We start from the raw sequence: 15,167 nt of genomic DNA on the forward strand, positions 1-15,167 counted from the left end.
ACACATACCAGCGATGCAATGCAAGGACTGTAAAGTTGATCATTGTATTGTTAATTTTATTTACCCACCGTTTAGTTTTTACATTTTTTTTGGCTGCATCTGACAGTGTTAGAATAATTTGTTGCTTTTTTTTTTCCTCCCACAAAGTTTCAACTGCATGCAAGCAGCTTGACATTTAACAAACCACAACACATGCAGAAGTTAGTTTGAATTTAAGCATGATGACAACTCCCTCCAAACTGCACTCTATTAACAACAACAGAGGAGTTCAGATGACTTCAAGTTGGCAGACAGCACGGCTAACAAGCTGTCGCTAGCTAGAGGTGTTTATAAAAAGGTGTGCATGTGCAGACGGGGCCTCGCGTGTGTTATCATAGGTCATCTGCCTTAAAGCTGCAAAGAGAGATGTCTTCAACCAGGACATGTGATGCGGGGCATGATATCTCACACTGTATCTGTTGTACTGAGTCCGAAGGGGAACTCTGTATTTAGTTCAGTGCTGACCAGCTTTTTACCAGACAGGTGATGCTGTGTTATGTTAAGGGACTAAAAACACATTCAGACAGATTATCCACTATCTAAAAGAAATACAACACAAAAGACCTCTTTTATATGAACCTGATGGCAAAGATCCAACAGGCATGTACAGAGTGAAAAGCACTGGAACTGGTCATATCTTTAGTGCTCGCAGATTCAATAGCATGGCTACATCTTGCTGAGCGTTACTCTTTTTATTTCTTTGTTGATAGAATTTGAATATTTCCCAGCCTGAACATGAGTTAAGAGCCGTTGAAAAGAACCGGCACACAGCGCTTTAATATTTATGCTTTTATGTCCTTCGGTTTGTCTCGATACACGCTTAATCACCCAGGGAAGGAAATCCCAGACAGCTGATTCTGTCCCTGTCAAACTGAGAACACTACATCCAGATGAACACAGTCAACTTTCTGGGATTTCCTTCAGTTGCCGAGTTTGCTTGAGACTGGATGAATTTGAACAAAGCAGTGAATGTTTCTTTCCTGTGTTTTCTCTCGTCAGATGCAACAATCGGACCCAGTGCATTGTAATCACGGGTTCAGATGTCTTCCCCGACCCCTGCCCAGGGACCTACAAATACCTGGAGGTCCAGTATGAGTGTGTTCCCTACAGTAAGTATGGCCCTTCTGTCATGAATTGTAAACTCTCCCTTTTCTCTCTCCCGACACCCCTTCCCCATCGTTTCCCCCCTTCCTCCTTGCCCTCTGTCTCTCCTCCTGTTGTACCATATTCTGTCCCATTTCTTCCAGACAGTCTCCTTTCTTTGTCTGCAACACCTTCCAACACCATATTTCTCCTTCTCTTCTTCCATCTGTGTCACTGTGAACTTTTCATGAAATATGACCTGTAAAACCCTTTGGTCCTCTTCCACACAGCCCTTATTATTGATGTGCTCACTGTGTTTCCAGCAGATCGACAAGCCTGGTTATGAGGTAGCAGACTAGAGGGAGGGCAGAGGAAGTCATGCTGACTCTCCTTAATAGCAAGACAGTGTTTCATTACTCAAGTCTTGTACGGAGAAGTCTATCAGGCATAAGCACAGCTCACCTTGATGGCTTAATATACATTCGCACAACAGGTGTTGAAATATGTTAGCAGATGTTTCATTATGTAACAGAACAAAATAGCTCCACTCATAAGTCAACAAGCTAATATTTCATGTAAAGAGATAGCGTTAACATTTTGTCTGTTCCTCTGGTGTTAAAATATTCATTGCCATTCAGCTTCCAAACAATCTTTAGATTGCCCTTTGTATTAAAATTCTCCTTTGTCCTTTAAGCTGCCATGTTCATTTGCAATTCGTGAAGGAAATTCCCCCGTGTAACCTTTACAAACTGATTAATGACAAAGATTTAGATGAATTGCCAGAATCACTAATCAGGTGGAACTGAAATAATTAGAGTTGGGGTGATGGGACAATAGTATTTGGCAGCTCTTGTAGATCCAAATGAGTATTTTGCACTCTGATGTCTTTGGATGTGTTGCAGTCTTGATTCAGCTCAAAACAGAAATGAAATAGAAATCGAAATAAAACACCTGTATTCTGTTTCTCCTTAACACATCTGTTCAACGCTGCTCATTACCAGTAAACCTGCTTAAGCTGTTCCCCTTAGTGTTGAATTGGAATGCATTAGTGAACATCATTAGATGGTGAAACTCATTACAACTTAAAGGTTAACCTCTCTGAGGCTTTGAGGACCTGTAATTAAACATGGAATAAGCAGTAATGGGCATTCGAGTCCAACTTACTGAGGAAAGACGAATCCTGGAGGTCCTACCTCAGACTGCACTCAACTGCTACCTTCTTTCTTTTTTGGGGGGGTTAGAGAGGCTAGGGGGAGCTCACCTTATAGTCAAGCAACGTATTGATTCTACGTCTTGCTGTGATGCCGCAAACTTTAATAGTAGGATTAACCTCAAGGTGCACTCGTGTCCACCCGCTATTATGATTGTCTTTTGCCTTCACATCTCGCAGAGGAAACAGTCTAGGCTGCTAGTGTGGTGGTGAAAAATAAACTTCTGACCAAGGACTCTCAGCCCTAGAAAAGTCTGTCTAACCAATGAAAATAAAAACAAGTCCTCACTCTAAACAGTTTCAAACATGCATGTCTGTAGCCCCATCTTTTTGCTTCTCAAGGTCCATGCCCAACCAGAATAGGACCAAGAACACAGAATGTATCCTATCGCAACTGCCCTGGTAAGTGTATAGTGTTCTCCCAGTCTGATTCAGTCCACACAAGCCCAGTCCAGCCTTTCCTATTCAACCCCTACTGTAAACAGTGATAGACTTTGATTTATAGGAAAGTTGCCTGTTTTGTTGTTCTCCTGTAACCAATCCTCTGTCTCCTCAGCCGTCAGCAAAAAAATAATATTAATCCATGCATCTCATTTTGTAGAGTCAGACTAATGCAGATTGAATAGATCATATGCCAAATAGAAAGGTTCATGATTAACAACATTTCAGCAGTCCAGAAGCTTAGGAACCCCCGGATTTGCAGACTTGAGTAGATGTTTTTCAAAAGAACACTTGAAATCCCCATTAAGCTGATCAGCAAGGGGACCAAAGACAGTGTCCTCGTTTAGCCCGGTTAACTACCACCCCTCAAAATCTCACTGTCCCCAAGAAACACAAGTAGCAGTTACACAACAGAAGACTTAAAATGTTGTTTTTTTTCTCACCAGCTGAATGTATTTAATCCATTCGGTCTATTTTCCAAGTCTTTGCATAATTACACTTCTGTGCAAGCAGCGTGTGCAATGACTTACCTACATTCCAACCATTTTTCTCCTTTGGCTTTATAATTTGGTTCTTGTCATGAACTGCCCTCATTAGTAGCATTAGCTTCATATTCCAGCCAAGGATGTAAATTTTGTCTTCACCTGGCACTGAGTCACCCTTTGAATTGGCTCCAGTAATTGCTTGAATCAGGCAACATAAAAGCCTCGATGTTTCTTTATTAAGATTGTTCTATGCAAGCAATTTCGAATCGGTGGGAAAAAAAGAGGATGATTCCTTCTCTATTCTTACTTGTAAAACTGCAGAGTCGTGCCAGTTGGCATAAGCAGGCCTCATTGCTAATATTTTCATTTTCATCACCTGTTAGTACAGGTAAACCCCTCAGCTCCGAGTGACAGTGTTGGCCAGAACAGGAAAAATAGGATAAAAAATACAGCATGAGCATCGAGTCCTCTTTGATGGCTTTGTTTAGCCCCCTCACACCTCCCACCCCTTCCTTTTTCTTGAGTATATTTAATTTAATGCTTCAATTCAACACCAGGATACCTAACTGAGTTGACAGCAGACATGTGTTCACAAAATAATAGAAAGCCAGATTATTAACCGGGGTTATTTAATTACAAGTACTTCTTAAAAAGCAAGAATTCCCTAGAAAAGAAAAGAATGTAGTTTCCTGGGTTAAATGTGGATTCGAATGTGTCTCATGCTTGTTGTAATGTTGCTGTATATAAACTGACTTAATTTCTTCCCTTCCCCTGTGCAATCTGCAGGAAACCTCCTGGGTATCTGACTCACTCTCTTCATCCACTGACCGATTTCTGATCACACTGATTGCTGTTTCTATTTTTACATTTCTACTTACATCATCAGGTCTTCGGTCATGTGTTCTCCCTTTCTTTCCAGATTTCCTTCACCCGTGTCTCTCCGTCTGCTTCTCACCTCTTCTATTTTGTGTGGCTGAGGCAGCTTCTGAGAACTGTTGTTAGTTTGTTTGATTCCTATCCATGTGAGATCTCTTAGTTAGGTGCAGCACACTTGAATTTCTTCTGCAGAATGGAGTGCATTCATTTGTGGATCCTTTTGAATCGCAAGCTTCATAGATTTTTTTTTCTTTCTTGCCACAGAAGCCAAGATCAGACTCAACAGTTTGTGACGGATTCAAATTTTAATGTGAACATGTATACAAAAGGAGTGTTGCAGGCCCCGGATAAAAATGTATGATCACGTTAACGCTTTTTGTGAAAAACAGACAGTCACAAACACATAGGAATGTAGACTGAAGGGCACAAGATCAGAGGTGTGCAGAAATAATCGTTGAATCAGTGAAGTAAAGTACGAGTGCACTTCAAACACTCCGCACATAGATATTACTTTGTTGTTGACGCTTCATAAAAGTTCAAATTAAAAGAAATAAAACTCACTTAAATAAGAGTACCATTTGATAAATACCAGGTTCCTTAAGCCAAAGACACACCTAATTTAAATTTTTGCTGATTTCCACTTCAAGGTTTTCTCATTGTTCTCGCTGAAGTTTTGAGGTCTCATTCTAACTACTTGACACATCAGGACATAATAGTGAGCGCTGAATTTGAAGTTTGATCTTGGAGGATAAATTAAGGTCCAAAACACAATTTAAAAAAACAAAACGACACTGAAACCGTGTGCTCGAACACTATAAGCTGCTCGGTCTCTTGGTCACAGCTCATGATGTGAAGAAGCAGTTAAAATAAAATCTAATTTTCTTTACCTTGAATTTCAGATCAGCCAAATTTAAATCAGGTTTTTGCCTTTTAAGGGCAGAGTGACAGAATTGTTTTGATATCTCACTCACAGTTTTTCTCTCGTTCATGTACAAATACCACTGACTGGATTTCCCTTTCTGTAACACTGTTACCTCTTAAACAGTGTACATTCAACACAAACAGATTACTGCTGTACTGTCTTGAATTGTCCAGTCTGATCTAGGCTTTAGATGTACCTTGCTTATATACTGCTCTCTCTCTATATATATATTTTCCATTATTGTATTGTTGCAGTTCAGAATTAGAAGCCACTCACTTGCAATGCATATGGAATTCTTTTTTTTTTTCTAAGTTTTAGTGAAATGTGAAATGTTTTATCGGCTATTGACATCTCAGTTTAATGGACTGAATAATGCTTATTAGCACAAGTGCATTCAGAGTGCCTTGTTTGAATGCGCTCATGATGGCTAATTTATAGCAGACTCATATGGACACAAAAACATCTATTCAGATTGCGCACGCTCTTATGGAACATAAAATTAAATACATTTTTCCACAGTGAGTGCACGAGAGGTATATTCATGCATTTTGCTCCAACAATTTACAGTGATTACCTGCTCCCTTGGTCTGCAATGAACTTATTTGTGCATGGCTTCATCTTTTTAAAAGTGAAAATAATGATAAAAATGTTACATGGAGACTTTTGCATTGTATTTTTCCCACAAAATTGAAATTGGATCTTTATTATATTAAAACCTGCTTTAATTGAATAACACGATGTAATCAATTACACTGCTCAAAAACCCCCCACTTAAATCACACATAGAAAAGCTTTTTTGATATAAAATGTGTAATTCATAAACCCTTTGCAGGCAAGGTTCAAAATTATACCACCAATCAAAGTTTAAAATTGAAATTAGAGGCTGCTTCAACTGGTGTCATAGTGTGGCTCTGGGTGAGATAGCAGACGGTGACCTGGCAGATCTCCTTCTAGACCTGGATCATTTCATCAGTGACATCCGAGACAGTCTGGGTGCTCCCAGAGGTTCTCAGTTGGATTCAGGTCTGGGGAAATGAAGGCCAGTCAATGGCATCGATGCCTCTGTCCAGGAATTACCTATACACTAGAAGAACCCACAGCAACAGCATAAGGTCTGACAGTGGGTCTGAGGATTTCATCCTGGTACCTAACAGTGATCAGCTGTTTAGCATGTGGAGGTCTGTGCAGCTGTCCAAGGATATGCCTCCCCAGTCCATCACTGACCCACTGCTAAGCACTCATGCTCAGTGCTACTGCAGGCAGCATAACACTGACCAAGGCATCTCCAGATTCTTTCACGTCTGTCACTTGTACTCAGTGTGAAGCTGCTCTCATGGCGTGTCAGCGGAGAACACGCCAATTCTGATGTTCACTGGTGAATGCCAATCAAGCTGCACTGTGCTAAAGGCCACACCAAAGGACGTCAGCCCCTAGTCCCGTCTTCATGGCGTGTGACCGTTTGGTATTCGTATTAATAGCCTACTGGGGTCATTTTGTAGGGCTGGGATTGGGGAGGCCCTGTCCAGTTCTCATAACATACGCTCCTACAGGAACCTGAATGTGCTGCATGGAGCGTCTCGTGATAACAGTGTTGACAAGGACGCTAGCAAAAAGCAAAAGCAGAGAAACGTGGTGCAGGAAGGACATGGAGAGTAATGGTCTGTGGCCACCACCTGCTAAACTGTTGTCATGTTGTTGCCTCTCCGGTGTGCCTGTTGTAGCTTTCATTGCACCAAAGCAGGTGAAATGGATTGCTCCCTAAATTTTACCTTTTTTTGAGCAGTGTATTTGTACAACTTTCCACTTAGAAAAAGGAAATAATCAATCTTGATTGAGTTTTGGTGGTGAGTGGATTTAAGGGAATGAAAAGTCACACTCTAGAAAGTATCGTGTGATCTGTCCAACTGTAAGACAGGGTTTCAGTTTCTTTGAGAGACAAAAATGTGACTTTTACTTTATGCAAATTTTTACCATATTTCTAACTAAAGAGAGATTTTTCTGAAATGGTTAGAGTCGTGGATATAAAACTGAACGTATGTTAATAACAATTTTCTCACTTGCCAATGAAAAAAAAAATCCACCCACCACTTTGCTACAAAACTACTTTGACAATTAGTCATGACGCCAAATGTGACCACACAGTTTTTGGTGCTCTAATCTAACCCTTTTTCTGAGACAGGACTTTGACGTCTGTGTGTCATCTTTCTCACAACTTTCCTGTTTCTAATAGGTGTACCCGTCTTGTTCCATGTCTCATAACGTGTTTCTGCATATGTAATCGTGGCGATGACACTTAATTCATATTAATCTGTTTTTTTCCCTTGCACCCCTTTCATTCTCTCTTCCAACGCTTAAAATAGAAGTGGAGCAAAAAGGTAAATAACAGACACGACCCAAACCCTAGCTCCTTGTTTTGTGGCATCTAGTTGTCAGTTACCTATTTTCCGATGGTGGCCTCTAGAAACCCATTGCAGACGTTATCGTCAGAACCTCCGCACCCCCCAACTGTAACGTTAGCAGCCAGTGTAGTGCTACAAGGGAAGTAAAGCTGGCCATATAAAGACGGTACACAAGCAGCCAAAAGATGTAAATAGGGGAATATTGGCTGCAGTCCATAGGGGCGTCCTCTTCTCATTCTCCCTGGGTGCTTTGCTACTCAGCAGAATCTCATATTGCTTGGCTTCTAAACCCTTTTCCATAGCATGCCATGGTAACAGTGTTTCCTGGCCTTCTTTTCAAGCTTTTGCTATCAACTGTCCCTTTTCTCTTCAAGATCCCTACCCTTCTCACTGTTTTCCCCATTATTCTCACCAGACCACTTGCTGCTCTTTTCTCCGTTGATTCTTATGCCTCCTTTACCTCAGACAACAACCAAAAACACCTCAAGAGACCCTTTCAAAGAAAAGAAACCAAACATTTTTTATTACTTTTCAATTTGAATGATTGTGATATTTGCACCACTTCGTAATGACGAGCCTCTCAGGTATATACCATTAGAATAGGTGGTGTAACTGAGACATCAGAGTATACACATTTTGCAGACTCCGTTGACTCCTGCTCTGTCATAACCTCTCCCGTCTGTTGCCAAGTGACTTTAGTTGGCTGCATACTTTTATTTACAGGACCAATTGTTATGTTAAGTTTTGTTTCTGTTATGTTTTCCCCTCATTTGTGTTTTACTCAACAGTTAATGTCTATGAGGCCAGTCTTCTTTTCGTTTCCGACTACTACATATTTAAACATTATGCTTAATAACTTTTCTATTTCTTTGTATTTTTTCTTTCTATGCACAAAACGTCCTCATATTGGCTATAGATGTTAGTTGTGTTTTGGCCACTCATTGATATGTGTTTGTCCCCACTCTTATTGGACAACCTGTAAAACAAAATGAAGAAATTAGCTATTAAATCGGCTATTTAAGCGTGTATATATATATGTATATGCTTTTCACATTTTAACCTTTCTGCTTCTCATTCTACTCTTTCTCCATTGCTAGTTTTTCTTTGTCCTGGGACTCTGAAAGCTGTCGGTGAACCTTCCTTTATATTTGAAGCGGAGCAGCAAGCTGGAGCCTGGTGCAAAGACCCACTGCAAGCCGGCGACAAAATCTACTTCATGCCTTGGACTCCGTACCGAACAGACACTCTAATCGAGTACTCCTCCTTGGATGACTTTCAAAATGCCCGTCAAACCATCACCTACAAGCTGCCGCACCGGGTGGATGGGACTGGATTTGTGGTCTACGACGGGGCGGTGTTTTTCAACAAGGAGCGTACCCGAAACATCGTGAAGTTTGACCTGCGGACTCGAATCAAAAGCGGTGAGGCGATCATCAACAACGCCAACTACCACGACACGTCGCCCTACAAGTGGGGAGGAAAAACAGACATTGACCTGGCGGTGGATGAGAACGGGCTGTGGGTGATTTATGCCACAGAGCAGAACAATGGTATGATGGTGATCAGCCAGCTGAACCCCTACACGCTACGATTTGAAGCTACCTGGGAAACGACCTATGACAAGCGCTCAGCCTCCAATGCCTTCATGGTCTGTGGAGTACTCTATGTGGTCCGCTCCACCTACGAAGACAATGAAAGTGAAGTCAGCAAGAGCCTGATTGATTATATTTACAATACCAAACAGAACCGTGGGGAATACGTTGATATCCACTTTCCCAACCAGTACCAGTACATTGCAGCTGTGGATTATAATCCGCGAGATAACCAGCTCTATGTGTGGAATAACTTTTACATCCTGAGGTACAACTTGGAGTTTGGCCTGCCTGATCCGGCACATGGTAAGAAACCGTCGCCCCGATCATTTCTCCTGCAGACAATAGTGTTAAATTGCATTGCTGAGATTGTGATTTTAGTTCCTGTCAAGTGCACTTTTATATTCCTCTGCTATCCCCATCTATGTATCAAGTGTCACAGCTGACTGATTTTTAATTTAGAATCTAATATGTGCTAGATATGTTATGGGAAGCTTTGGAGTGTAGGAAAGCATTGAAGTGAGCGGGGCTCTGTGGTAAACAACACCTCGAAGCCAGTTACCATATCATAAGGGATCAGCATCATGGGGATTTGGGAGGTTTACCATCCGGGCGTTCCCTGAGTCCCTGGTGCTAAGGCTCCAGGGACCCCTGCTAGCATATTCCTTTCTTTTTTTTTTTTGAGAGTGAGTAAGACAGGAAGAGAGAGAGATACTCTCACCTCTGGAAACATACATGTCTGGACAGGTGCAAAGTCTGGCCTGGGGCAAGGTTAGATAATTCCCCAGTGATGCTGAAACTTGAAATCTCTGTTGGCCATTAAAAAGTGAAAAAAAGCGAGAGAACCCCCCCACTTCATTTTACAGTCTCTAGCTGAAGTGTAAGGATTCAAGGTTCTCCTTAAGACAGAAAGAGATGCAGACAAAAAAGAGACGGATCAATCATCCAGGGTCACATCGGCAGCATGTGTTTTTAATTTAGCTGTCAAGAGCTGAGCGGAGACCAGCCAAGGCTTGCAATCGTCCTTACGCTGAGAATATAATAACGGTAATTATCTTAATCCCTCCACACCCAGAATCCTAAGTCCACGTAATGCTCAGCATAGTTAATGATGAGCCACAGAGGTCAAGCAACTTTTTCACAGATTATCCAAGAGCTCAATATTTATTAATGCGTTGGCTCGTCCACTTTGGTATTGATAGGGCACGGCCTAGGGCTGCTAGACTGGGTTCAGCAAGTGGAACAGCATCAGCCTAGGCAATGCAAACCAGGTCTGAGGTAAAATGCACAGGGTTCACTGGCCAAATAAAATTAAAAAATGATCTTTATAACTTGCGTGAAGTTCTTCCACTAAATACTTTATCAATATATCGAGTTTTACCTACAAATTTTGAACAATTGAGGCGTATTCTGCAGTCAGAATCCGTTACCTTATTTTAGTCATGCCTGAACATACATTCACGTACTCATTTGAAGAAATCAAAAATAAGCTGGTTTTGGGCCATTCCCTTAAATTTCCCGACAGTCACTGTAAAAGCGGTCGTGTTATTTTTTTCTCCTAACAAATGAGAATCAATTAGTGCATTATGTGTTTATAACCAGCAAACTGACTATGAAGCAGTCAGCATTGTCTTTCCAGATTAACTGATATGGCTTCCCGTATTAAGCTGTTTATACACACACTGCATGCTCAATCAACTTTTTCATTTGTTAAATGGACACTGATCACCGATAGCAAAATAAGAGGCTTTAAAAGGATCTGCCCTGATATAAGAATACACTCCAGTTGTCTGTGTGTCTTAAATCACACTGTGCTAGCTTGTTTATTCACACAGATACCTCTCAAGCATCAAAAAGAGCCCACTTCACTTCCTGTCTAGTACGTTAAGAAATATACAGTCTCTGACATCCTGCATTTCCTTCTCCTTAGGGTTTCCTTATTCTCTCATCTTTATTTTAATGTCTACAAGGACTCAGTTCTCTCCCCTTGATAAATGAGACATGAGCCTGGCCCTGTTGCTGACTAATGTATGTTGAGTTGCAGTCGATGAGAGCAAGGGAGAATGGTCCAGGATGATCATCAAGATGTCAATAAACTTGTCCTCCCACATGGCTGATGTTGACACATAAATGATGGCAATTTTTTCTGGCTGTCACAGGACGCCCTCTCTTTGATATCTTTATGCTCGTTTCAGTGGCTGCATCACTGGCCACTGAAACAAGCCATCAGAATGCTTTTGTGGTGTTAAAAGTTGAACCTATACGTTTTTAGCAGCAGCGACAAAGAAAAAAGAAGGAAACTAAAAGAACATTCTCATGCACTAAAGCCTAGACTACATGCACACGCACAAAGGTGTGTTTGTGTATGAGTGTAGCAGTAACTGGCCCAAACTTGCAAAATTCTGCTGCTGAATGATGAGTTTGGCCCATTATCAGTCAGACAAACATCCAGTAGTTACTTACCGTGTAACAAGAGGATTTAAGCAGCAAAGTAATAGTTTCTTACTTTTTCTATTTGTTGAATCACCATATGGTGCACAGTGTTTTAGCCCTAAGAATCCAACATGCAAAATAGTTCCACGCTTTCAGTATTTATAGGGCTGTGTTAAACTTTTGACTAATATCTGCAGGTCGTTCTACTTTTAAAGGGAATCTCAGAGAATGAATAGAAGCTGATGGAATTGGTAGGGGCAAGACCAAAACTTTACTTTTACTGCACTTTCTGCTCTATTGCCATTTCTCAATGCACAAACAACTCAGTCACTTGATTTGATCCGTCATGGAACGCTAAGCATCAAAGTGACGCTGAGGCTTTATGCGACAGACATTTGGGTTCTTGTCAAGTCCAATAGCATTGCTCGTGTAGAGACAAGATCATCTCTTGTAGGATTATGTGGGAGTGGATGGGCTCCGATTCAACAATCAGCTCCACTGGAAGTGGACGCTATATGGGTCAGCAAGTCCCTCTCGTGGCTTTGACCAACGTCAATATAATAAAGTGGTTTTGCCAATGCAAAAGGCACATTCCTTTGTTGCATTTTTTAAGTGAGATGATTACATGGATTTGAATGAGGTATTCCCAAAGAGAACTCATTATGCACCCATTTCTGTGGAGAATGTATTCATGCCAAGCTCTGATATGTGGCCTCAAACCACCGCGTAAGCATCTCCAAAGCCTTTTATACCCAAAGTGGGTAAAAACAAGCTGTGACATTTCCAGGATGGGACACAGGTGAGCCTTGGAAATCTTTTATTTTATCCCGCACTGCAAAATACTACTGTATAAAAGCCCCCAGTGCTGCAGTTAACACCCACACAAATCAAAACTGCCTCTTTAATTGTTCAAATGTCAATACATTTGCATACAGTTTCAATCTTTGCGCTGCACAGTCAAATTACAACATTCGCAAGTAGGGATCGTAAGAAAGAAAATGACCCAATTTGTCTAAAATTATAAGGTACGGCTCACCGACGCGAGTTGCCAATTAGCTTACAAAAGTCTGCATGTGGTCAAAACAATGCCCTGTAGTTGGTGTGTTATGAAAGTGCTTTACAGTGCAAAAATGTTCAGCTGTTAACAGATGCTTGTGACTCATATGCATTAGCATCACCCTAGAGAGCTTACCTCTTATAGTCTGATAAATATACAGCTCTCTAATAAGCACCACTATGATTCATTTCTGTCTTCTGTGGTGCTTACATGGAGGTCAACTTGTGCGTGGCAACATTTAGAGAGAAAACAAGGAAGGGGGGTAAAAAGATGGACACTGTCAACATCATCATTAAGCTTTCGCAGCCATCTAAGCTGCTCCGCTAAAATGTATAGAGCATGGATGTTTATGTGTCCTCGAGTTTGAATTTGTTCTTTATTATTTTTTAAGGTGTTGCGATTGTCGAGTAGCCGGCTTGGATAAGGAGGTGCCACTTCCCAGGCTCATTAAAAGGGATGCTACTTTTAGCTAGTTACAACATATGCAGTCCTGACAGTTTCGTTTAGTACGACACTGAAAAACATCTCGAAGCAGCCACACCCTTAAAAAATGTATAAATTAGCCACAATGATCAAAACCATCTTTTTTTTATTCTTTGTTTAGCCAGGCTGTGCAGTTTTGAAAATGTGTGTGAGGCTATTTCTGGTCAGGTGGTAAGAACTTTGTGTCTGCTCACTGTGGTGCAGGATCACGGTTCAGGATGGGTTAAAAACATGTTTGCCTTGACAACAATCAAGTGTGGACAGCGGTGTGGATGGGGAGGGTATCGATGTGGAAAATCACCCTTTCTGTTTTTGTCTTCATGTTTTCTTTTCTGTCCGTTTCAGTCACATGGTTTCTCGCCGTCGTTGTTTCTGTTGCATTCAGTTGTGCTGCTTTACTCTTTCTTTTATTTCTTTATTTCTGAGTTGCAGACACTCATTGTCTCGGTTGGTGCCTGATGCCATCGGACCAAACCCACTCTAACTCTGACAACCAAATCCACATATCTCTCCTAAAGCATGTTTTACCCTTTTCACGTCCGTGAATATACGATAGTCACCTTTGGTCACAGCGATGCCAATTTTGTCATCAGTGAAACCGAAGCTACACGCTGCCATGGCGTGCCTTCAAATTTGTCGTCACAGGCTTGCCTGTGTAGATTTACAAGCACGCGTCGTCCCAGAAGACCGTTTTAATAAGAACAACTACTCATCCATGGTGTCCACAGCTGTCCGTCGGCGCCTCCGCAAGCAAGTGCAATCACGGTGTAACATTAAGCACCGATCACATCAGTGCCTCGTTTCTGCTTTGCCCTCCAGCTGATCCAAACTAGCATTTTTTTTTCTTTTAAGTCCTCCTTCTCTGTGAATGTACACGAGCTGCGACTTAGATCCACATGTTTGCATTTTGCAAGCATGTCGTCACCCATAGGCATCTGTTTGACTTCTCTGCTGAAGTCGGGCTAAAGCCTAAGTCAGACTGCTCAAATAATGCCTAGTGAGAGCAGTGCACACTAAATGAGTGGATTTGAGCAAATCCTTAGCTCTGCCTCATGGGGAACTGCACACACACAACAGGGCAAAGATGGCCATCATAACATGAGCACGCGGCTCACACACTGCTGGCTGTCATTAAGAAGTCATTTCCACTGTTTTTTTTTTTTTAAGGATCAATATTTTCATTATTAAAAAAAAAAGTAAAATCCAATATTTCCCATCTGTTCGTAGTTGGATTTTCTACTGATAAATTCTTGGTAAGTAACTATTCGCCTCTGTCAAGGTGACTCTAATTCTGACCGCACAAGCCCGGCCAGCCAAGGCTCAACCAAATGAAACACCTCACTGCAGCAAGTCTGTATAAAAATCCCCCCACAGCGAGCTGACCTCTTGGCAGGCCTGCTTCTTGGTCGGAACAGGTAAATTCAGCAAGTTTCATATTTTGTTGAGCGGCTTAAATACGTCCCTAAATCTCATATTTTTCTGCCCAGGTGCATGATATTTCCAATTTTGTCAGCTAAATGTCTCCATTGTTGCTTTTAGAATGCAAAACTCTCTAATATCTGTCCGCCTGCTTCAGCTCTTTATTCCTCCCCCGTATCTTTTTAAACACAATTTAGTTATTCTGTCTACATCATAACACCGCTGTTCTCCTTTTTGGTTATGATATAGGAGTGAATTTAACTAGGCTGATGAAAAAGGGAAATTCCACAATGGGGATTTGGACTATTATTCACAGCGTCTCAGATATTACTTTTGTGGGATAATAACGAACCATCTGGTGGCAATAAAGGCTATTACACATCAGGTTAGGAGGTCACCTGTTTCCTCTGAAATATGATCACGATCTTTGCTGTTACTCCAGCACTGAGCACTGGCCACTGGATAAAGAATACCATTTCAGAGCTTATCCCACAGTCCCGACCTGCTAGTTGGAACTTCACTTGGAATGCAGCCTTACAAGCTGATGTTACGTTAGTATAAACAACATGGCCAAATAATCTCCACTGACAGCACACAAGATGTGGGCAATAGCAAACCCGGGGTTATGATTTAGAATGTCACAAAGAGTTGTTTTACATAAAGGGGAAGAGGGGTGATTATAGTTACACTGAGTCCTATAGCCAAGGGGATCCACAGTCTCTTGTTTG

General features: G+C 41.4%; 1 protein-coding gene across 14 annotated transcripts in view; it reads left to right on the plus strand.

Moving 5' to 3' along the window:
* Positions 1-15,167, plus strand: part of adgrl2a (adhesion G protein-coupled receptor L2a) — a 94,618-nt gene that overhangs the window by 49,542 nt on the left and 29,909 nt on the right. For 8 of the 14 annotated variants that reach the window (XM_082506886.1, XM_082506887.1, XM_082506888.1 and 5 more), the window contains exons 4-5: positions 1,039-1,148; positions 8,553-9,353. In XM_082506886.1, coding sequence (XP_082363012.1) covers positions 1,039-1,148; positions 8,553-9,353 — 911 coding nt within the window. Of the gene's footprint in view, positions 1-1,038; positions 1,149-2,674; positions 2,735-8,552; positions 9,354-15,167 lie in introns of all 14 variants that reach the window. The other 6 variants (XM_082506883.1, XM_082506882.1, XM_082506889.1 and 3 more) reach the window with 1 other exon arrangement.

This window comes from Aulonocara stuartgranti (genome assembly GCF_965226115.1).
Source record: "Aulonocara stuartgranti genome assembly, chromosome: 15".
NCBI classification, from domain to species: Eukaryota; Metazoa; Chordata; class Actinopteri; order Cichliformes; family Cichlidae; genus Aulonocara; species Aulonocara stuartgranti.